At 39.3% G+C, this 22,999-nt stretch overlaps 1 protein-coding gene across 1 annotated transcript in view; it reads right to left on the bottom strand.

Annotated features, from left to right (window-relative positions):
• dnah7 (dynein, axonemal, heavy chain 7) overlaps positions 1 to 22,999 on the bottom strand; it is a 171,193-nt gene that overhangs the window by 33,977 nt on the left and 114,217 nt on the right. The window contains exons 47-51 of the mRNA XM_036561847.1: positions 17,648 to 17,811; positions 13,038 to 13,192; positions 9,986 to 10,176; positions 3,013 to 3,146; positions 1,454 to 1,789 (exon numbers count right to left, since the gene is read on the bottom strand). Coding sequence (XP_036417740.1) covers positions 1,454 to 1,789; positions 3,013 to 3,146; positions 9,986 to 10,176; positions 13,038 to 13,192; positions 17,648 to 17,811 — 980 coding nt within the window. The remainder of the gene's footprint in view (positions 1 to 1,453; positions 1,790 to 3,012; positions 3,147 to 9,985; positions 10,177 to 13,037; positions 13,193 to 17,647; positions 17,812 to 22,999) is intronic.

Raw genomic sequence — 22,999 nt, 5'->3', positions numbered from 1 at the left:
AAACTGAAGAAAAGGACAAATTTGCATGTTTTTGATTCTCCTTTTGGAAAGCCATTGTGTGTTTGTGAACTAACTGGTGTTAGTCATAGAAAGTGATAGGCTTGCTTTCCAGCTGCTGAGCTTTACCGTTTACCAGTCAAACATGCTAGGCTGAGTGAATAAAAATGCTCTCCAAAGCAACAAATTGGACATACATCAGAACTGTGTGATGTGCCTTTGATTTGATGCACTGTTAGCGTTGGAGTTTTCCCTTTCACCCAGAAATCTGGCCTCAGAGCGAAGCTAGTATCTCAGTGGCTCAGCTGGCGAGCACTTGACTGAAGGTTCAAAGCAGCTTCAGACAGCTGTGCTGACCGCTTAAGACAGCGCTGTGATGATAAACATGGGCACAGGGGCAGGGATGTCTTCATTCGCGCTCTCTTCGGCTTTTAAAGTGTAAAAGACAGAGAGCTCTCCCCCAGAACATAGTGCGATAGCAATGCACAGACTCGAAAGACATGTGATGTCCTTTCAAGCTTAAAAAGGGTGCTTCTTTGGCCCATTGTGTGTATCATTTGTAATATCTCACAATAATAATGATAAGAATAAAATATCAATGACTAACCAAAACTTATCAACGTGCAAAAGTTTTCGACTCAAATTCCAGAGTGAATTTCAATATTTTACCACTACTGAAGCATAAATTTAGAGATGTCTTCAAGGGTTTAACTACACAGCAGCAAGCTATAGTCGTATGTATATAGTCAGCCCCATTATTATTGGTCCTTTGTAAATGTGGGGTAAACTAGAGTTGGAGCAAAAAATCACAAAAAAATGTCTTTGTGGTCAATTAGCTCAATCTCACCTGAAAATATGAGAGAAATCTAATCTTCTGGTATGTCCTGGAGTCCATGATGCCATTTATCCTAACAGGGTTCTCAGGGCCTTTGGAGCCCAAAAACATCACAGATCCTCACCATACTTAACAACAGTGGGAAGAACATTCTTTGCTGTATAACCATCTAATTTTGCACAAAATCTACCTTGAGTTTGTTACCAAAAAGCTTATCTGACCATAGACCATACTGTATAAATACAGTAAGAATTCTTTTTTTTTATGATATGCTGATATGTAAATGAGCTGGTCTGAAGAATAAAGTTTGGTTCCAGATTTTTCCTCAACACCCCCAGCCATCAAATGGATTTGTTAAACTTAACAATTTAACCTAATGAAGTATTGATTAGATAATGTATTGGATAAATAGATATGGTCTTCTTCAATTTAATAAGAAATGAAGACAAATGACTCTGAGAGGAATATAAATTAGAGCTGTAAATAGTAAACTAGTCCAGTGCCATGGGGAGCACTAAGAAACTGTACCCCATTCCACTTAATATATCTTTATATATCCTACAAAAGCATTTTCATATAAAGACAAATAACTTCTATTGAACAAATGTGATAGCCTCGCACCTCTGCTCCAGGACATCACTCTTGTCAGAATTGTCGATGGACAGAATGAAGAGGTTGATGAACCAGGTTAGTGAGTACTGGTACATTGGTTCAATGTTGGCCAGGTCAGCGATGGAGAAGAACAGGATGGCCGAGTGGACTGCGATGGGTGTGTAGCCCATGCGGGTCTCGTCGATCTTCTGCTCTGTCACTTCTGCGACAGCCTGCTTTTCTGAGATCTCGTTGGCCAGCACTTTGGAGGAGGAAAGGATCTGAACGGCCCTCTCATCCTCCAGAATGTTACCTTTGGACGAGGAGAGCACTTCCAGGATCTTGTCCTCGATTTCCTGCAGCTGTCTGCAGGACAAGGGAGGAATTAACAAAGTGGCGGGAATTTACAACGGCAGAGTTATTATACTTCACAAAAGGTGTACATCTAGGTTCTAAGATTTTTCCAAATATACAGTGCTTTAGTTGGTGTGCCTACTTTCCCAGACCTAATGATGTTTCCAAGATACACAGTTCCCATTCCCCTTGTGTCTTCTCCAAACTGATAAACCTGATTCAAATCATCACTGTATATGTCTGGCTTGTAACTCGCTTGATATCCTAGCAAGCAGTGACTTGTAGGTGAGAAATTTATATATTTAAGAAATACAAGCAATGCAGATAGAAAAAACTCTTTTTTTCTTTTTAGCACAGTTACCCTGCCCATCTACCGTTTAAGAAAAGAAAAGACAACTAAACATTTATTTCAACTTATGATAGTCATGTATGATGAAACACTGGACGTGAATATGACACCTTTTCCTGATATAACTTAAAAGAACTGGTCCATTTGTTTTAAATTAATCTGATGGAAGAGTTTACAGGCTTTGAAAACAGAGCAAGATCTCAGGTTGCATAACATTTTTTTGCTTCACCCTTTATGAGAGTATTTAAACTTGTTCTAGAGCTCAGTACGGCTCTGTTTACGTTTGGCACTAAAATGCTTCCTGTAAGGATTTTAAAGACAAGTAAAACCATGTTTGTGAATGTAGCATGTAGTCTGTGACACAGCTTAATTACAATCATGATTTGGTGTCACATTAACTCCACTCACAACTTTCAGTACTATTCCCACCTCCCTTTGTAATGAGTTATCTTTATGTATTAATCTATATGCATTCAAGGTAAGCTTAAAATGCAAAAAGCCCTTTATACAAGTATCCCAACACACCCGGCTGTGTGTTTTTCTTCTGAATTTACATGCTTCAGTTGTAGCCGCTAAGCAGACATACAAACCACGCCATCTTTTTTTCAACAACTTTAGATGTCGAGAACGTTATGCACCATGACTGTAAGATAAAAGCAAACGAAGCAGAGCCTGTATAAGCCTATTTATACTGGTGCCATAAAAATCTGAATTAGGAATGTTAATGCTGCATGCAGAAATTAGATCTGGATGAACTATCTACACTTGATTTGTGTCTTGATTGGTGATTATATAATGTAGGTCAGCAGTTCTAACAAGAATTTGTACTAAAATGTCTCAGAATCTATACAGACAGTGGCATTTCTGATTTTAAATGATTGTGTACCTCTTGTTCTCAGCTCCCTGCAGTATGAGGGCTTGCTTCTCTTCTTCCAAGTCCGGCCTCTCTCGTGCCACAACGATGCCCAGCAGTTGGTCCTGCATACCCTCAGGCGTGATCATGAAGTTCAGAAGCGTTACCTAAACAGTGAGTGAACATGGAAAACTGGAATGTAAAATCTGTGGAAAATTCGTGCCTGTTAAGTAATATTTCTGTTGTCCGTTTTATAAACAAACAAGTTAACAAACAAGATCTAAATATCTGCAGTAACTATTTTACAGTGGAATATTAAAACATACTATCTGCAGTGCCAGTGCTTTGACTGTATTTGAGCCACAGTTCTGCTAACCACAGCTGTATAAAATGTGAGCGAGCAGCTATTAGGCTTCAAGTCTACTTTCTGCCACTTACCACAAGTAGCAAGCAGTGCATTTCATCACTGTCGGAAAAAAAACCTCATATCTCCAAAAAGGTACAACTTTACAGAAGAAGGAAAAAACATTCTTAACTTTCAATGTATGTTAATTGATAATTAGATATTATTCATTACAAATCATTTTAGAGCATTTCTATTGGTCTGTTCATCATTCAATTTCAAATCAATGTAAAGGGCAGTGGGTGATTTCAAATCATTTCAAAAAATGAAAAAAACTCAAAAATGAAGATATGAAGATTTGTCCAAAGAGGGATGATTTACACTCTCAGAAAAAGGTACTAAATTGTCACTGGGGTGGTACTTTAAAGGGTCTTCAGAACCTTTAGTTAGGGAACATAATTGCACCATATTCCATTTTAATTATATTTTGTTGCTGCTTTGATTCCATACACCCCGTCTAACTCTAAGCATTTCAGATGACTTTCTAATTTTAAAATGTTAGGTTATGAAACCTAGTAGCAAACCTTTAAACTTATGGTACACAACTGGACCTTAAGACCACTGTTGTACCTTGGAGGGTACATTTTCATGTTTTCACCTTGTTGCACAAAAATGTACCTGTACAGTACCTTTTTTTCTTACACTGTACAAAATACACTCCCACCACATTTTTCATTTATGACTGCTTGAAAATGAAACTATTGCGGACACATTCTTTGTTACTTTACTTCTGGTTAACACCAGCATTAGCAGAAACAGCATGTTTAAAAACAAGACAAAGGAGCTGGTTGCTGTGTTGGAGAAATGTGGAATCACAGTGAATTTACAACATTATTTTTTTTCACATATGTAGTTCACAAAAAACAAAACATATCAATTCAGAGTGTTTACTGCTTTGCAGATATCAAAAATGAAGTGATTTCACTGCAGAATGTTAAAGTAACTTGTAGCCAAATCAGGTAGGTCAATCAAATTGGATCATAAGCTAAACACACAATTAAATGGTTATTTGAGCCACAAAATAAACATGAAGTAATTTTACTGTAATATTAATTGGCAGCCTAGCATATCTTACCTAAACTGTGTGGCTGTACAAACTATGACTGAATCGATATTGTCTGATTCTTAAAATAAAATACTCTGATTGGATCGGTGGGATAAACGCCGGATCAGAACATTCCTTGTAAAGGATGAAAAGGTTATAAAAAGATTTTCATCTTGTATCCCCACGTCAAAAACTTACTCACTGATTCATTGAAACTGAAGAGGTTCATCAAAGCCCAGGTAATTAAAGAAACGAGGTGCCTGTCTGTCATCTCTGTCAAGAGAAATCTTGGCTAATTGCCTTGTTTCAACAATGTTGCTTGGGTTTATTTATTTATTTTTTATTACTTGGGTAAATCAACCCCACGTCATTGCTATTACGGTGGCGTCTGAAATGGAACATGATCGATTAAGCCAAGCATGACAGGCAGGCATTCTTCACCACAGACTGCAAGCTGAAATGGATTGCAAGCGGATGTCGATGAAAAGGTTCATTCATTTATTCATTTACTTTGATTACTGCTTACACCTCCTGCCAGAGAACAAAGGGTACAAAAGAGAACTTGGAAAGAAAATTAAAACAGCCCTGAGTTTACTGAGAAGATCCACTCTCAGCTTCCTGCAGCAGGAAGAAGACTATACAACTGGGAATTGCCTCATTTCTGGTCAAAAAGCGTCATGTGAATATTATGAATATTGACAAAGAGGAGTCATTCAAGAAGCATTTCATAGGATTTTCACTGCCTGAGTGGAGAGTCAAAAACACAGCAATGAATATCTGAGTGAATTCTATGTTATAAAGGCTTTTATCGGTGGTAGATGATGATAGAGACAAGTCGCTGCATGAAATATCTCTACTTCGCCTCTGCATCTGTTTGTTGGGGAGAAACTGATTTATTAGGGGTGCATGCACACACTCACACACACACACACACACCACACAGCCGCACCTGTCCCCTGCAGCTGTGCATTGGCACCTCCACTGCGAACATCCAACAATTAGGCAAAATAGATCAGCATGATCTTGCTTGTTGCTCCATTACAAACTTCAGAGGAAACTAATGCCTAACCAGCTTTAACCTTAAATACTGAGTTAAATACTGAGTTTTCTAAATAAAGCTTTTTACACCTGCTTAGCCTGCAAGCCTACTCTGCTGAAAGGTCTTCAAGTAGCTTTCCACAACTTGCCATGCGTTTACCAACCTTGAATCTCAATTTAATGTAAGCTTAATTGGGCAAAACAAAGTGAAAATCAAAGTTTCAAAGCAAAACTACATCTCATTGTCCAAAACCATGAGATTAAGTTAGTGTGGTGCAGTATACACCATTTCATCCCCTGGCTGTGATTAGTCAGCATGGCGTCATGTGCTGTTGCCTACGTCACTGCACAGAGCATCTAGAGGTGCTGAGATGTTCACCAAGTTCTTTATAAGTACACTTACAGCAACATGTTTGGAGGAATCATTATGTTCAACATTTGAAGTGTACTTTTCACTTTACTTTCGCTAGCCACTTTATTACAAACCCCAACATTGTAGCCTATCTGTCATAAACATCCTCTAGCCCTTCATCTATGGTCAGTTTCCCACCAATCGACCCTCATGCTCCACTAAACTCACCATTTCGTACAAACTTCTACAGTGACAAGCAGCAAGTGAAACAGCACCGCTTGCCTGGTATGAAGTAGTACAACAACTAACAACGACAGTTTGTGTGCATCATTTTGTATTGGTTGCATTCTATGTGTAATGATAAGTTAGCAGACAAATTTCCTAAATGGGTTGACATTTGGTGAATTGCTGGAAGGGTGGTTCTCGTGAGGACCACTGCTGTAGAACTACTGTAGACGGCCTTCTCAATATGGCGGTGACTTGCATGCACCGCTATATTGAGAAAGGTCCATCACTAAAATGAAAGGCTGTAGAGATAGTTATGGTGACCAGAATTAAATGCATGCTAACTGCTATAGCCGCAGAAACCAAAGCACTCAGCAACAACTTTAGAACGACAGTGGAATAGCGTGTTTGACTGTCTTTGTTCAGATGATGATATATCAGAAAAATGAAAAAATCAACTAACGCAGTTTTTCAAACAAAAACTGCATTGAATTCTCTTAAGCAGTAGTGTTAACTAAAATTCAACACACAATAGAAATGTGAAATTAACCCATTTTAATCATGATACTGCACTGACTACAGCAAATTGATATTTCTAGAACAGGTCTCCCAACTAAGTGTTGGCTCTACTGTTTAAAGTTTACGTGTTTGATTCCAGGTGATGCCACAGCCATCCATAACTGGGAGTCCATGACAGCATGATTAGCCTTTCTTTCTCTGGATGGGCTCCCTCACTCAGCATGATGTTAGCAAACACGGCACTCTGTCAGCTATCAGCAGAATGTAACAGAATTGGCAGTTAGTGTTGTCCTCCAAGCACTCGATTTGAGCGATTTTTTTGTTCGGTCTGTTTGTTCCACTCCCACCCAAAACCAAAACAATTTGTCCCACTCCCATCCATGGGCCTTTACAACAGGTGTCCATCTGTGTTAGTCATGACTGAAAATGACTGCCGTAGGTCACACTTGTTTTCAGTCAGCTTTATTTTCACATATTCACCTTTCTTAAAAGCACTTTCCACAGCTGTGGCTACCTGACTGTCTGAAGGCTCTGCTGTCTCTATAGCTAAGAAGAAAATAATTCACAAGATTTACATGACTGTTCATGTGACTGGTTGCTTCTATTTAGAACTAGTTTAGAAAGTCTATTTAGAATTAGTTTATTATATTTGTTATACTGCTCTTAAATATGCTAATCATTAAGTGATATACTAAGCTGGTGAGGCCCACTTCTGCAAGTGACACTGAAAATTCACCCCATGCCACAAGATATGTTAGCAGCAGTTTGAAAAGATGTGGGGGTTGGCTTCATGTGACTTGGAAAAAGCATGTCCAAGTCTTCATCCTCTATGCTTGGTAGCATTTAGCTAGAGGGTTAATTTGGCCATGACATAACTGGGGAGAAAGTTGGGTTAAAAAAAGCAAAAAAAAAACAAAAAAAAAACAGAAAGATAAACAGGCTACAGTAGCAGGAGGCAGTTGAGTCAAATTTGTGCAGAACATCTAACATAAGGACAACAATATCTGGTCCCTGATCCTGTGGTCAGAAACTGACCAATGAGGAATATGGTAAAAGGAGGCTGACAAATAGTGCATAATCTGTACACATATACACTTATCAGGCATAACATTATGACCACCTCCTTGCTCATTGTCCATTTTATCAGCTCCACTTACTATATAGGTGCACTTTGTAGTTCTACAATTACAGACTGTAGTCCATCTGTTTTTCTGCATGCTTTGTTAGCCCCCTTTTACCCTGTTCTTCAGTGGTCAGGACCCCCATGAACCCTCACAGAGCAGGTACTATTTGGATGGTGGATCATTCTCAGCACTGCAGTAACACTGATGTGGTGGAGGTGTGTTAGTGTGTGCTGCGCTGGTCTGAGTGGATCAGACACAGCAGTGCTGCTGGAGTTTTTAAACACCTCAGTATCACTGCTGGACTGAGAATAGTCCACCAACCAAAAATATCCAGCCAACAGCGTCCTGTGGGCGGCGTCCTTTGACCAGCGTGCTGGGACCACTGATGAAGGACTAGAGGATGACCAACACAAACTGTGCAGCAGCAGATGAGCTATTGTCTCTGACTTTACATCTACAAGGTGGACTGACAAGGCAGGAGTGTCTAATAGAGTGGACAGTGAGTGGTCACAGTGTTTAAAAACTCCAGCAGCACTGCTGTGTCTGATCCACTCGTATCAACACAAGGCACACTAACACTCCACCACCAGTGTTACTGCAGTGCTGAGAATGATCCACCACTCAAATAGTACCTGCTCTGTGAGGGTCCATGGGGGTCCTGACAACTGAAGAACAGGGTAAAAGGGGGCTAACAAAGTATGCAGAGAAACAGATGGAACACAGTCTGATCGGTATATAGTGGTACCCAAAAAAGTAAAAAGGTGGACCTCAAAGAGACTTGTGAATGAAAGTGCAAAGTAGGGGTTTCTAATAAAGTGGTCAGTGAGGATATATGATACCAACTATGGACGTTAGGGCACCAAAAATGACTCAAACTTTTGTTGCTTTGAACGTAATAAGAGATAACCACAGCGAGCGAGCCCCTATTATAATCTCTGGCAGCGATCTTTTCTCTTTTATCTAGTGTGTGGCGAGGGAGCCAAATGACAGTATCTTAGCCTTAAGTGATTTTGTAGCACTTGTGCAGCCTTTTTGTCTCTAATTCTCTGTTCTGGTTCAGAGTTGTCTGCCTTTCATCTCAAGATAAAATCACTGCTATCTGAAATTGGACAGCGAAGATGAGTAAGCACACAAAGAGCATCAGATCCGTGTGTGTATTTATGTGTATCTGAAAGCGAATGCCCTGTATTGTCCTGAATAACAGCGCTGTACAGTGTCTTACGATGACTGCGTTTTTAGAGATTTACTCTGCTTGCCATGTAGAAATGTATGCATGTCTGTGTATTAGTGTGTTCCACTGTGAGGTTTCTGGGATTTTTTTGGCTGTAATGAAGAAATTTGCACAGCTGTGTATGTGTGTTTCTTTTTATTACACACCCTTGATACCTGCTGAAATTCACAGAAAGTTTTGGGTGGAGCTACAATTCCTGTTCAGGAGCCAAACAAATTCTGAGAACTCATCTGAGAGACACGAAGAGACTGAGATCTTTAGAATCATTGTAAATAAAGCTAAACCCTTTGGTTGCTTATCATCTTATCTTCTGACCCTTTTGTGCAGTGCCCCCTAGTGGTCATTACGCTGGCAGAATGGAAGCTATCTTGGATATTTTTAATTAATATATTCAAGTGAAATATTTCCACACTGTGACTCTGTTATCAGATTAACTAGGACATTGGATCTCTGTGTGTGAAATGTTGTGCTGAGTTGCTAGCAAGTAATGAGGAGTGAAAGGGGCCCCAACAAACCCCATCAGTGTACTTTTAAACCTCGAACTAAAAACTCAGGGACATTCGAAAATATGAACTCCTTTCAGACCAGTGGATCCTTTTAAAGTAAGTTTGAGTATTTCAAAAGGTACAACATATGATAAGACTTCATTAGCAGTGCACTCATGAAGGATAAATTAGCCAAAAAAACAAGGTACAAATACAACTATTCAAATTTTAATAGACATAATACACAGAGGCACTACAATGTTCCTTTAGCTGGCTAGTTAACACGGCTGGTTAGAGGAATAGTAACTTTTTAAAAAACTCATGTTTGTTGTTGTGGCTCAGGAAACTGAAAAAATGAAAAACTACCAACCTTGAGTCAGCCATGAAACTTGTTCCACATAGATGAGACATGCAACTGTTGTGACTGAGTTTCAAGTGAGTTGCAGGATGCTTTACATTAGGCACCTCAAGTTCAATTTAGTTTCAGGTAGGATTCAAGCAATTAAAGTTGCATGAAAGTTTCACCGTGAAAAGACTGCCTTAGATTGTGTGTGTGTGTGTCTGTGTGTGTTATGGAGTCCCACCTTGACTGAAGTTTCGGGTAGATAGTGAGGGTTGCGTAGCTTAGTTGTGATGTAGAAGCGAAAATCTGGTGCATACTCTATAGTGGAATCTCCAAGGCGGATACACACACTTCCACCTTGCTTAAAAGTCTGCTTCAACAGCAAGGGCTCAAGAATGGGGTCTAGCTCCTCACCCACATTTTCCAGCAGCACTGAAGGAGAAATAAACAGTACACATAAATATAAACAGTATGAAGAGAGAAATGAACAGTATGGTGAGTTTAGATAGTCTGTAACAGTACATGGCTGTCAAGATAGGATAACATATCTCGATAATATACATGTTGCAATATGAAACATGGCATGGTACACGAAGTTTATAGGAAAATACATATATGGTATGACATTGCTGCTGTAAATAATCTGACTTGACTAAAAATTGAATTTTAAAATATCATTGATTTGAGGTCTGAAATCTGAAATCTCCACATTTTTCTATACATTTCTAAATTTGATAAACTGTAATATGGATTGAAAAGGCTTCAAAATCACTATTGTTTTGTCAAGAAGCTATCATTTCCGAAGAAGGAAGGAAGGATAAATAAAAAATGAATGAATAAATGACTAAAATTGAATAAAAACAATGGCAATATTACTTTGAAATAATGTCTCCATTTACAAACATGTGCTTTGTCTTGACAGCAGGCAGTGTACGTAATCTTTAAGTCCCCCCCCCCGAAACTCTTTTATGCCAAGTGGAGCTCACGGTGTGCGAAAACACCCACCTACCCACCCACTCAACCAAATAAGCGACAAAAAGAAGCATGATTCATAATAACAGCTATTTACTCAAAGGGTGCGCAGTCGGGCGCATGCTGTTGAGGTGGGAATTGGGGGACGACAACTCATCTTCAGGGCTAAAAACTTTGGGGATGCCGGGGGGGTTGTATTCAAACAAAAGCTCTGTCCGTCTTTCGTCTGTCTCCCCCTCTCAGGGACGGAGCTGACAAGCAGGAGAGGATGAGTTTGCGTACTCTTTCGTTTCTGTGTTAGGTCTCTCGCCTGCGTCTGGGCCGCCCCGGAGGAGCGGATGTGTGAAATTAGTCGGTGGATAGCGCTCGCGGGCAGCGGTGCAGTCTGGAAATCTGGGAAACGAGCGTTCCATGTCGCCCTGAGGAGAGAAGGCGTGAGCCGGCGCCTCTCAACAGGTATCTGTAGCTCCAGCTCCTGCTTTGATCTCCAGTTTGGGTTTGCGGGTGAAGGGAGACCCCCGGGGAGGGGGCGCGGTATTGCACCCGGGGTGGCCAGATCTGTTTACTTTCCTTGGTGAAAGAAATAAGGGGAAGATTTGCCTTGTTAACTCATCAAAAGCTTCAGGCCGCGTAACAAACAAATGATGAAACAAATGATCCATTTGAGAGGATAACAAAGGAAGTTAATGGGGGTAAATTGTCCTGTAATATAGACAGACAAGCTGTGAATGATGCAGACTGCAGTCTAAGGGAATATTCTGATGAAAAATCAGATTTACACAATTTCCGATTTACCCCAAATGTACCTGATCAGCCAGGACGTGTTTGGTGTCTGAAGCTTGCTTCTTTAGTTTTGCACTGCAGCTATGCAGCTAACAAGTGAGAAAAACACACATCTCACCAATTAGCAACACTCAAAGTGTGTGCCTGGATCATCATACACTTGCCTCCAACTGTGTTAAAGTGTTAAAGAGTCTCAAAAAGACTTATTTATGTGATTTCTGTATAAATTGACAAAATGATGTGCCATGGCTAAAACAGTAGCAGTCATGCCGAAGCTTGAATGACTGACGTCCACTCTTTTTCTTTATTACGGCATCCATTCTTTTTTTTGAGCAACTTTCAGTTTCTCAAAGAAATCTGCAGCCACACTTCCAAAGTTCAGTCTTACAAGTTGGTTTTACATTTTTTACTTCTCATGATCCAAGTAATCCCAAACACATTCAGTGATGTAGAGGTGGTCAGTCCATTGTTCTGAGAACACCAGCACCTTCTTTGTTCGATTTGTCTTTTGTTAATTTTATAAATAACAGTATAGAAAATGCCATACAGTGTCAGAATCCAGGCCTGTTTGATATTACTTAATAACTCAGTGCAGTTTTGGTGCAAACTTTGATAATGTAGGCATGCAGTTTGTATGATGCTAGCTGGTGGGATTGGTTGCAATGTAAAACTAAAGAAGCAATTTTCAAGACACCAAACATGTCTTGGTTGATAATAATAAAATAATTTCTTTAACTTTCTATTCCTTTAACCCTTTAAGGACACAATTTAATCTGCTCTTCTCCATTAATAAAGATTTCTCAATGCTGTTGTTGCATTGATATGTAATGCTGGGAGGCCACAGATAATAACATACATACAGCTATTCAAAACTGTGTAAACAAATGTATGCCTACAGTTACACTTATCGTATTGATATACTGTATATGTCAATATTAAAATATAAAAACAAATAATATTATCAATAAGATAATAGTATCATACATATTCAGAATAGAGATGTAGTTTTATGGCATTTTTATTTCCATTATGTCACGTTGTTATAAATCTTTTAGCAAAATACCCCAGTAATGATAAATTTGATGATAATTAACAAGAAAAAGGAATGACTATTAATAACTGTTACGGCATAAGTCAGCAAACAAGCATAGTACAGTGAAGAGGTGTTGGGACAGGTTAGTGCTTCTCTCTTTTTGTTGTTACCGACTACAGTGTGAGGTTGCACAGTAACTCACACCACATCCAGTAAAAAAGGTGGCCTCCTTCATCTTTTATAGAGTGATAGAAAACACGGTCGCACACAGAAAGCTTCTACACATTTTCACTTTGGCCAACGTGGGTGTGCACAAAACGCAGCTACGCTGATTTAAGAAGCCACTGCCAAATTCTCAGAATGGATGGCTTAAGAGATGCTCAGCTCAACAGGGTTAATAAGATTGAAAGAATAAAGAAATACAATTCCAAACTAAACATACAAAAAGCATTGAGCCCACCTGTAATAATATACATTGACGGACAAATGGTGCGCAGTGAATCACCTGGTGTGCCAAATTGGATACAGTTCTCCAGGGTTCGCACGAAGTCAGCGTCGCTCAGCTTGATGATGTGCAGGCTGTTGGCTTTCTCCATGTTCTTCACCCACTTATTGGCCTGGCCCTGCGGGTCGATCATCAGCGGCCATCGTCTCGCGTTACTAAAAAGGAGGAACGTGTGAGGAATGTGTAAAGAACATCTGAGAAGAATGATTTCCATTACATACATTAACATACATTAACATACAGACAAAAGCCTGTAAGCACCTGATAGGGTGACAACAATGTGGTCAAAACACTTATGTTTGTATGCTTTAAATTATGACAAACAAGTAAGCAGCCAACAAGTGCTCAGTATATGTGGATCTTCTTCAAACCTGATGTACAAACATCTCAGGTGGCTCCTCATGAAGCTAATTGAGAGGAGGCCAAACCTGCATCAAGACAAAAAGGGGCTACTTTGAAGAATCTAAAACAGAGGTTTTGTGGTTACTGCATAAATATCCATATGTTATGTCATAGTTTTGTTTCTACAATGCAGAAAATAGCAAACATAAAAACACTTCATGAATAAGTATCTTGTGACTAACTTAAATATCACCTTCCCTTTAAGAACTATTTAGTCTTCTCACTTCTACAGGCTCTCAATATTGTGTCTACTTTGGGGACGCAAACTCAAGAAGGTTATTACTTTGTTCTCGAGAATAATGCTTCTCAGTAGCACTTTTCCATTTGAGCATATAACTCTCCTCTAAAGAATCTTTACTCACTCGAAACTTAATTAACTTTTCAATATAACATTCCCAAGAATGGCTGCCTGTGCATTACCAAGCATCATCACAGAGGTTTCTAAAGCAGCATTATATTGCTTCCCAAGAACATCTACCACCAACTAATGTCCAAAAAAAACCTTGTGCAGTGAATCAAAGCTGGCTTGCCTGAGTACATCAAATTTCTCCAATAAATGCTGTAAAAACTCATTTGGCCTCATTGTAGGATTTATAAAAAACAGCCTCTAAAGGGACCTGGGAAAAAGGAGAGTACTTACTATAGGTACTGAATTGGAGCAGAAAGCACTTGCAATCCAACTCCTGTCAAGGCAAACTGTGTGTATCCAAGCGAAGGTAGTTTCCCCAGAGTAGCCCAGCTGTCAAAATAACTGCTTTATCCTTCAGACCAAACAGTGATTTTGGCATGCCAACTGAATGATCAGAGTGCATGTACCTGACCGCTAATTAAAGCTGAGAGCATGGGCAGTAATACGGATGCCACTAAGGTCATTATTACCAAAATTCATTTTATTGGTCAGCTTAGTCAAGAGTGCTAATGCAATTTTACTATGTTTCAACAGTATTGAACAGCAGACTCACCATACACTTTATAAGAAACACGTACCTTGGACATTCACTAACTGGCCATTTTATAAGATCCACCTACCTGGTATCTACACTCATTGGCCCTTATTCATTAAACAAGTGCAGAAACTGTTGTACGACAAAAACAAACTGATTTGAGCACAACTGATGAATCAGCTTCAGTACATATAAACAAGCACCTGTGCTGACCTTATTTACATATCACTGGCAACAGACACGCCCCAATTTACCCAATTTAACCTCATATACTCATATACACATTTTCTACAGAAAACACACCTCAGCACGTTTACAGTTTATTTGCTAAATATATCATATTATTTATATATACAGCAGGTGTCACCCTTTTTTTAAAGCCATTTATCTGACAATAAGCATTGCTTGCACCTGTAAAACACCATATATCATTAGAATAAACGAAAATAATCAGAAATACAATACAAAAACTTGCAAGAATTAATAATACATATGATTTAGTACAACCAAGTCTATCAATAGCTGTTCAGCTGACCATCTGAAGTCAAGAAAAACACCTGTTCGGGTAAGCGAGTGCACGATTAGTGGTGTCGGTGACAAGACAAGATTTCGCTTTATTAAAGTAAAAAAAAAAGATGAATCAGAAGCCATGTATCTGTTTCTGCAGTGAAGGTAAAGTCTGAGTAATTGATAGATGGCATATTCATCAAAGCTCCATTTCTGCGCTAGTACAATGAATTCAAAAGCAGAAGCGCCGCGTGTCTTCTTCAGTATGAAAATATTTTGAGACTCTGCGGCATCTTCAAAGACTTTCTCAGCAAAAGAGTGACAAAGGCAGCAAAGTGAACGTTCCGTTTTTGTGATCACATTCTCAACTGCAGCTCCTCTTTCGGGTTAAAAGCAAGAGAAACCCAACTCTGAGGTTTGCTAAGACACAAAAAAAGTTTATAGAGTCACTGAGCCTCAAGCTGTGTCAACTTGGGCGGGCCATGCTGATAGACCACTCCTGCTTCTGCTTTTCATCCGTCTTCACCTGAGACATTTCTCAAAACTGCTCCCGAACCTACAGATTAAGAAACTCGCCTAGTTGCCACGTAGCTTCTTGCTATGTGCAATACAATTTCATACTAATGACCCACTTCTATCTTTTCTTTCACATTCGTCATGTTGACTTCTTTGAGCCTTTCTACTCTCTGAAGCTAGAGCTACTGAACTTCTGCATTCAACAATGTATAATCACACACTTTCCTTTTCCCCATGCTTTTCATAAATACACATTCAGAAGTCCTCGCTGCATCTTTCTGGTTTGACATAACAGATTAATTGCAGACTATCTGTGACCAATCAGAACATCAAAGCACGTATCAAAGTGAGTGCTAGCTCTGCTTAACCCCTGCATGTTTCAAATCGAGTGGCGCAACCTATTTATTCTGCACCAAATGAGTGAAAAAAGGAGCAGCTATTTATTTAAAGGGCTCACTGGCTTTTGCCATCAACGTGGGCATTTATGCAGAAGCCATACAGCATCATTTAAGGCCATTAAAACCTATAAAACAGTGGTCGTTACTACCTTCAAGCACATTCCTTGGGCAGTTGTTCAGGCCCGTGCACAGACATTTTGTGGAGCGGGGGCTTAAAGGAAAAAAAGAGCAACATAATGAAACAGTATAATTTACAGCATAACGCTTACCAAGAGAGTTTCTATCAAGGTCGCTAATGTCATCTGCCTTACTGCCCGAATGGGGTTTTGAACCCTGATCTCTAGGGTACAAGGGTAACTTTACTCTCTTTGCTATCTAATTCTTTCCACTTCTGGACCTGCAACACTATGTAAGAGCTCCACAGAGAGACAACTTGGTTTAGAAAGTTATTATCGCCCTGTATTACTGTTTGTTTGGTTGTACGAAATAACTCATTATGCAATCTGACGCTAGATTCTCAGAGTTCTTTCAGTGGAATTTCCAGCGCTGTGGTGAAACGTGCGCTTGTGATAGGTCGGCGTAAACAAAGGCAAAATCTCCATGGGCGATGGTACTGCACCAGAGAGGGCGCCCAAGAGCAACAAAGCTTGTGGAACCTGAGCCGACCCATAAGCTCTATTCCCGGTGCACTGCAACGTATACCATTCACTTTTAATACAATTTTACATTTTTAATGTTGGTTCCATCCAATGAGAACAAGTGCTGTGTGATGGGACGGTGTGTTGAGTTTGGGGGACATAATGCAAATGAATCCAGCCAATGAACAAATGAACGCCCTTATAACACCCACATGCAGGCAACCAAAGAAGGTGGATATGTTCATGTGCTGGAGAAGTGTAAACGCAGCGTAAGCTTTGCCTTGCTAAAATGGATCTTGAATAATAGCCATATAAAACACAATTATTATACATGACCACAAAGAAGGCACTTGTACAGTCTGAAGGCAAAAGAGCAGGGGCTCCAGTCCTCCTGGGGTCTATCTGTGCACTTCCCTGCAGCTTGCTCATGAGTACTACTATAGTATTATTGCTATTACATACAGTGCATATTAAACCAAAAGGCCCAAAAGACTAGAAAGGGCCAAATCTGTTTGCATTCTACAAGACTGCATGGGTTAAAGCTAGACTGTATCATGGGGTAAGCACATGTGACACGTGACAAACAATGAGGTTTCATGACATATCAACATTTGTCATTATTACAGTATTGACCCATGCAACATTGTTATTGAATTGTCTAATATTTTGATGCTGTCGTTCTGACCTTGTATCTTCATCTTTGTCATTTTTCAGTTTTTGACATCATTAGAAAATGACTGTTGCCCTTTACATTGTGTGTTAATGTCATGATGAATGGACCAAAAGAAATGGTCCAAAACTGCTTGAAAAAAAGTCGGGTTCCACTGACTTACATTAAAATTAAAGTATGTTTTTTCCATCTTGTGTAAAGTTACCATTTTGGAGATTTGGTTTTATTCTGACAACAGAGATTTATTGTTGTGTTTTGGGTACTCTCAATGAAATGAAATAAAATTCCCAGTGTTGGTGCTCTGTATAATATGGCATTCATATCTAGCCTATCTAACAATTTTAAAGGGCCAAATGTAAATCATGTATTTCTCACTATTTTTTAAGTAGTGCAAAATTCAACAACATAATCTCATTATTTTATTTACAGCCAAGTTTTTGTCTACATTCAGGTTAAGTCTGCCAAGGCAATGCATACACCTGGTGTGAAAATGTGCAACATTTCATATTTTAGAACTCGAGGCACAGGCACTTACGAGATGATGATGCCATTGTCAATGGAAAAGCTGTCCGAGGGAAGCCCTGCAATGGTCCAGCTTCGGATCTTCACGGGCTCTCCCAGAGTGTGCATCAGGGACACGTTCTTGGAGCAGGGGATCTCCCTGGCCTTACACAGCCCAATCCACTCATCTGTAGCTATCTGCAGTCACCACAAACGCACACAGATAAAGTCCAGAGGGTGCCCAAACTTTTGCACACAACACATTTTTTATTTTACTATCTGTTCAGCAAATAAATGGTAACCATGCATTAAAATTTGTGATATTAACCATACTTCCAAAAAATATTACCATGGCTCACACTGACAGCTGGGGATCAGACAGTGTAGTGCTAATTTGCACGGTGCTACTTACAAGCTTCATTCAATATTAGCAACAATACCTTTCTTGGGTGAAGCATTTCTGTGAACCTCAGTGCAATGAAAGTGTTTTGTGAATCAAACAGTTTCAGGCAAGCAATGTAGGTACTTAACCAAGTTAAACTTATTATTTGACTAATCCAAAATGCCAGTCTCTTGCATACTAATTTGTCCTGGTTGGAAGACGCATGCGTCTTTCAGCACCAGCAAGTACAACTATATAATTGTCTCTGTTGTTAAAAGAGCTGCATTTGTTTTGGCATCTAACACCGTTATGTCTCATCCCGTGCTGACGTTCTGCATATTGATCTTGTGAATATTTGATGTCACACCCACACAGCTCTTCAAAAATTGAAGAGTCATACTAAGAACACAAAAAGAGACCTTAAACCTTTCCCGGCAAAGGCTTTGCTTGAGTAGAGACAGCAATAATAATAATGCATCATAGTTTGGGTGAAAACCTTGCATGAGACTATGTACATTAAAATGTAACCAATGCAATGACAACAATAGCAAAATTGTCTGTGTGAATCCACACTGTCCATCAAAAGTGACAACTTCTTTTGAAATCCTCTACAGGAACCTTAAATATGGCATTTTCTGCACAATGTTTTGCTGAGCTTAACATATTGGAAAAAAATAAAGAATAAAATACAAATTATGCAAGGCCCCATTTTGTATTTAATTTTTTCCCAATTTGTTAACAGTAACTGTGAAGAAGTGTGTTCTCTGTAAAGGATGTATTAACTTATTTAGTTCTTGCCAACACCATCATCAGAACACCAACTGAGGGAACATCTTTTGAAAGAACGGCGTTCTCCAGAGACTTGTAGAATGTTTGTCAAAGTGTCAAATTCATTTTTTAAAGATTTTTTGTCTTTTTAAAGTGAAGCTGATTTAGATTAGTTTATAGATTTTGTTTTATTTCAAAATTGAAAAAAAAAAAATCAAAAATCAAAAAACGCTGCCCCACATTTTCCTGTCATTACTGAAACACAAAGCGTTATTTTAGCCCCACCACTGCATTTTAAAGCAGGAAGTGAGACTGCATCCCTGTCCCTCATTGCCACATGGTAAGCAGATCCCATTATTTTGCAGTAAACATGTCCTAAAGTCTGAAAATCAGTGTGGAACATTAGGAATTGTCACTACAGCAACACAGATTTTGTGCAGTTAAGTAAGTGTTTTAGTGAAAAATACTATGATTTGATGTGTGTTTAAAGCTGTGTTCTGCTAATACTTTGAGTTTATACCTCAACACTTGCTTCATGTTCATCAAAGTACCTTTCCTTACATGAAGAGCAAGTTTTGCCTAGAGAATGATTTGACAGTTTTTTTTTTTCCAAACTACTTTTAAAAGCACAAACTGCAACTCTTTTGGCCCAAAGGTGCTAACTTGTTTGAATACCTGAAAGATTTAAGTGCTGAGGAGGGCTGACATCACAACAATGGGATAAAATGTGTGCGCTTTCATATTATTCCTAAAAATGGGCTTTTTGTCAGTTCCTTCAGCTCCTTGCAGTTTTTGCAAAGGTATGTCATTTCAAACCAACAAAGAAAATGCTTATTGAAACAACTAGGTGTTCCCAAACTTTTGACAAACTGTGTATGGGATAATTCAGTTATATATAGCAAATTTACAGTACTATACATAAGTCAGAGACCACCTGTGATTTATTCAACTTTGAGTCAAAACAACCGAAAAATGATTAAAAGCTACAGAGAAAATGTTCCTCCTAACAACCACCTGAAAGACCTGGTAGACCATCAAAACTGCCCCTATCAGATAAACAGCACTTAAAGCTTTCATCTTTGAGAGAGAGGAGAAAATCAATTGTGTAGCTGTTCAAGAAGCTCTTACTGAGAAAAGGAAACAGACACATCAAACAAAGAAGCTGCTGGTGTTCTCAGAACAATGGACTGACCACCCCAGAGTCCAGACCTCAACATCACTGAATGTGTTTGGATTACTTGGATGGTGAGAAGCAGAAAATGCTAAACCTGACTGAAGACTGAACTTTGGAGGTATGTCTGCAGATTTCTTTGAAAAACTGAAAGTGAGTCTCCTAAAAAGAATGGAAGCTGTAATAAAGGTGAACAGTAAACGCAATAAGTACTGAAAAATCTATTTAGTTGTTGTGGCTTACGTGTAATTTTCTGCTAAACATATATCTGCTAAAGAATATGTTTTCTGATTTTTTTTCCTGAAGAACTTTATGTACATATTTACCGGAGATTAAATAAATGGAATGGTGGTCTTTGACTTTTGCACAGTACGGTAGATGCTTAGACAACTGCTTTGTCATAAAAGTGAGATGTTTAGACAGCTTTATTTTTGTGCTTTGTACAATAATGGCTTTGTATACACATGAATAATAGACTGCGTTCCATAAGCCTCCATGCTGACTTTTACAGAAGGACCCTCTGCGGTAAAAGATATTGCTTTCTCAGTGAAGAAAATGATGAAGTTAAAACACTCGCGTCTCCTCAGAACCACCGCTTTGAGTTCGCAACATTATCTCCCAGCATGGTCCCAAATATTTTCCCTGGGTTCATTCATTTTTCATGGCAGTTGGCTGATAAAAATAGACAACTGAGAGGAGGCGTGCACGCCAATAACATCAGCGGAGAGAGCGCGAAGGCATTTTAATATTGCTCCGTGTGTGGCTCATAAAAAACGATTAGGTTAAATATTTAGAAACGCGGGGCCCGCGCTGTCTCGCTCACGTCCAACAAAGAGCTGAGAAGGAAATGAAATGGAGGAGCAGACAGCGAGGTGTCACACACTCGTGATGTGTCGCCTGACAAACATGCGAATGCATTTTCTGTGTGCATGTGTGTGTGTGTTCATTCTGTTTTTCTCTCTGTCTAAAAAATACGTGTCTCTTAATGACATGGAAAACAGTCATTATATCATGACAGTTAGAGGGCGTGATTATTAATAACTGGACCTGCTTCAATCACATATCACGTCCACTTGCGCTCGCAAAATCTAGTGCCGCTCTTGTCCACACCCACCCACTTAAACTACACGTCATGCCTGCTCGCAACCACCTGCTTTGGGCTATGGTGTTTGCCAGCACTCACCCGCATTTAGCATTTGTAACACACACCTCTGGTGTGGAGTATGCTTATGCAACCCCCCGTGACACGGTGGAACAGCATCCAGATCCATCATACCTCCACAAACCCCACCACAAAAATAAATGTTGGAAAACAGAAGTTAATATTATGCATATTTTCAAGCCAGCAATATACTTCAAATGAAAATGACATTAAAAATGAAACTATGTGGTGATAAAGGACCAATCACAGTGGGACAGGGTCTCAGAACAAGCAAAATGATGCCTTTTTGGCCAAAACAACGCAGTGGTTTAAGTTTCTGTGGTGCTGTGTTATTTTGGCTAAAAATAATAATTTTGCTTGTTCCTGACTGTGATTGGTTCTACTCACAACTTTGTTTGTTCAAAGACCTCCCCCGACTGTGATTGGTCCTAATCACTGCAGTACTCGTTCTGAGACCTCCTCCTGACTGTGATTGGTCCTAATCACTGCATTACTCATTTTGAGACCTCCCCCGACTGTGATTGCTCCTAATCACCCCATTATTTGTTCTGAGACCTCCCCATGACTGCGATTGGTCCTCATCACCACACTGTTTGTTCTGAGACTCTCCCCGACTGTGATTGGTCCTAGTCACTGCATAAATCATTATGAGACCTCCCCATGCCTGTGACTGGTCCTAATCACCGTGTTATTTGTTCTGAGACCTCCTCCTGACTGCAATTGGTCTAAATCACTGCATTACTCATTTTGAGACCTCCCCTTGACTGTAATTGGTCCTAATCTCCACATTGTTTGTTCTGAGACCTCCTCCTGACTGTGATTGGTCCTAATCATTGTAATCAAGCCAGAGTAAAAGATTGAAACACAAAATAAAAGTAGAATTGTGACTACTGAGCTACCTTGTTTGTATAAGATGTGATGTACTTAGCTAGAAGGTAAAAATTGTCCAGGATTATTCTTTTACATTTTCATATATTTAGATATCTAATTAGCTCGCACCTTGAGTTTAGCAGGATCACAGTGGCCAATGAGCTAATTTGTTGTGGGAATTGGAAAATTCACTTACTTACTAAAATTTTCAACAATGACACATAACTTATCAAAAACGTGAACTACACTGAACAGACTAGATATTCTATTCTATTATGTATTATATAGATTAAGTATACCACCCAGGTTTAACTAGAATGGGAACAACCACTTTTATTATTGACTTTTTGTGCTGCTTTCACCGTACCTTCCAAACTCATGGGTGGACTGCAGCAGAGCGTGTTACTATGGAGACGGGGTGGGCGGCCCTTTCCATCACTGGCCATAGTAAGACGAAGTCCAATGAAAAGTCCCAAAAAAGGTAGTAATACATTAGTGGGCATGTTTATGATGTGCGTGCATGTGTTTGTGTGTGTGGACCATGTCTTTCTGTATTTGTGGAGAACAAATAGCTTCTACAATTCATAAACATTCCCTAAGTAGCATAATAAACCCAATTTCTAAGCAGAAAACATTAAAATAATGACATTATGTAGGTTCCCATGCACAAACAACATCACAAAATGTAAGTGAAGAGACAAAAGATTGTAGGTTTGTAGATTGTAGGTTATCACAACAGTATTTAACTGCAGTAATGCACAGGTCAAGGGAAAACTATGAAGATGGGAATACATGGGTGGGTGTGTTTATATGTGTGAGAAGGGGCATGGGGGAGTTGTGATTCATTTCCTCACTTGCAAATTCACAGCAGGTCAGAACCACTGATCAAAACAACTTTTGAATGTTTACCAAGCAGTCCAGTTTTCCTAATGCGAAAAAAAAAACTTTACCACTTTCTTTAAGTATGGGTGAGCTTGGCAAAGTGCTTAGACTTAATTGGGTTCTTGGGGCTTCTTTTCATCATACACATAGT

Source organism: Colossoma macropomum, unplaced genomic scaffold, assembly GCF_904425465.1.
Source record: "Colossoma macropomum unplaced genomic scaffold, Colossoma_macropomum, whole genome shotgun sequence".
Taxonomy (NCBI): domain Eukaryota; kingdom Metazoa; phylum Chordata; class Actinopteri; order Characiformes; family Serrasalmidae; genus Colossoma; species Colossoma macropomum.
This window is presented reverse-complemented; position numbering and strand designations above follow the sequence as displayed.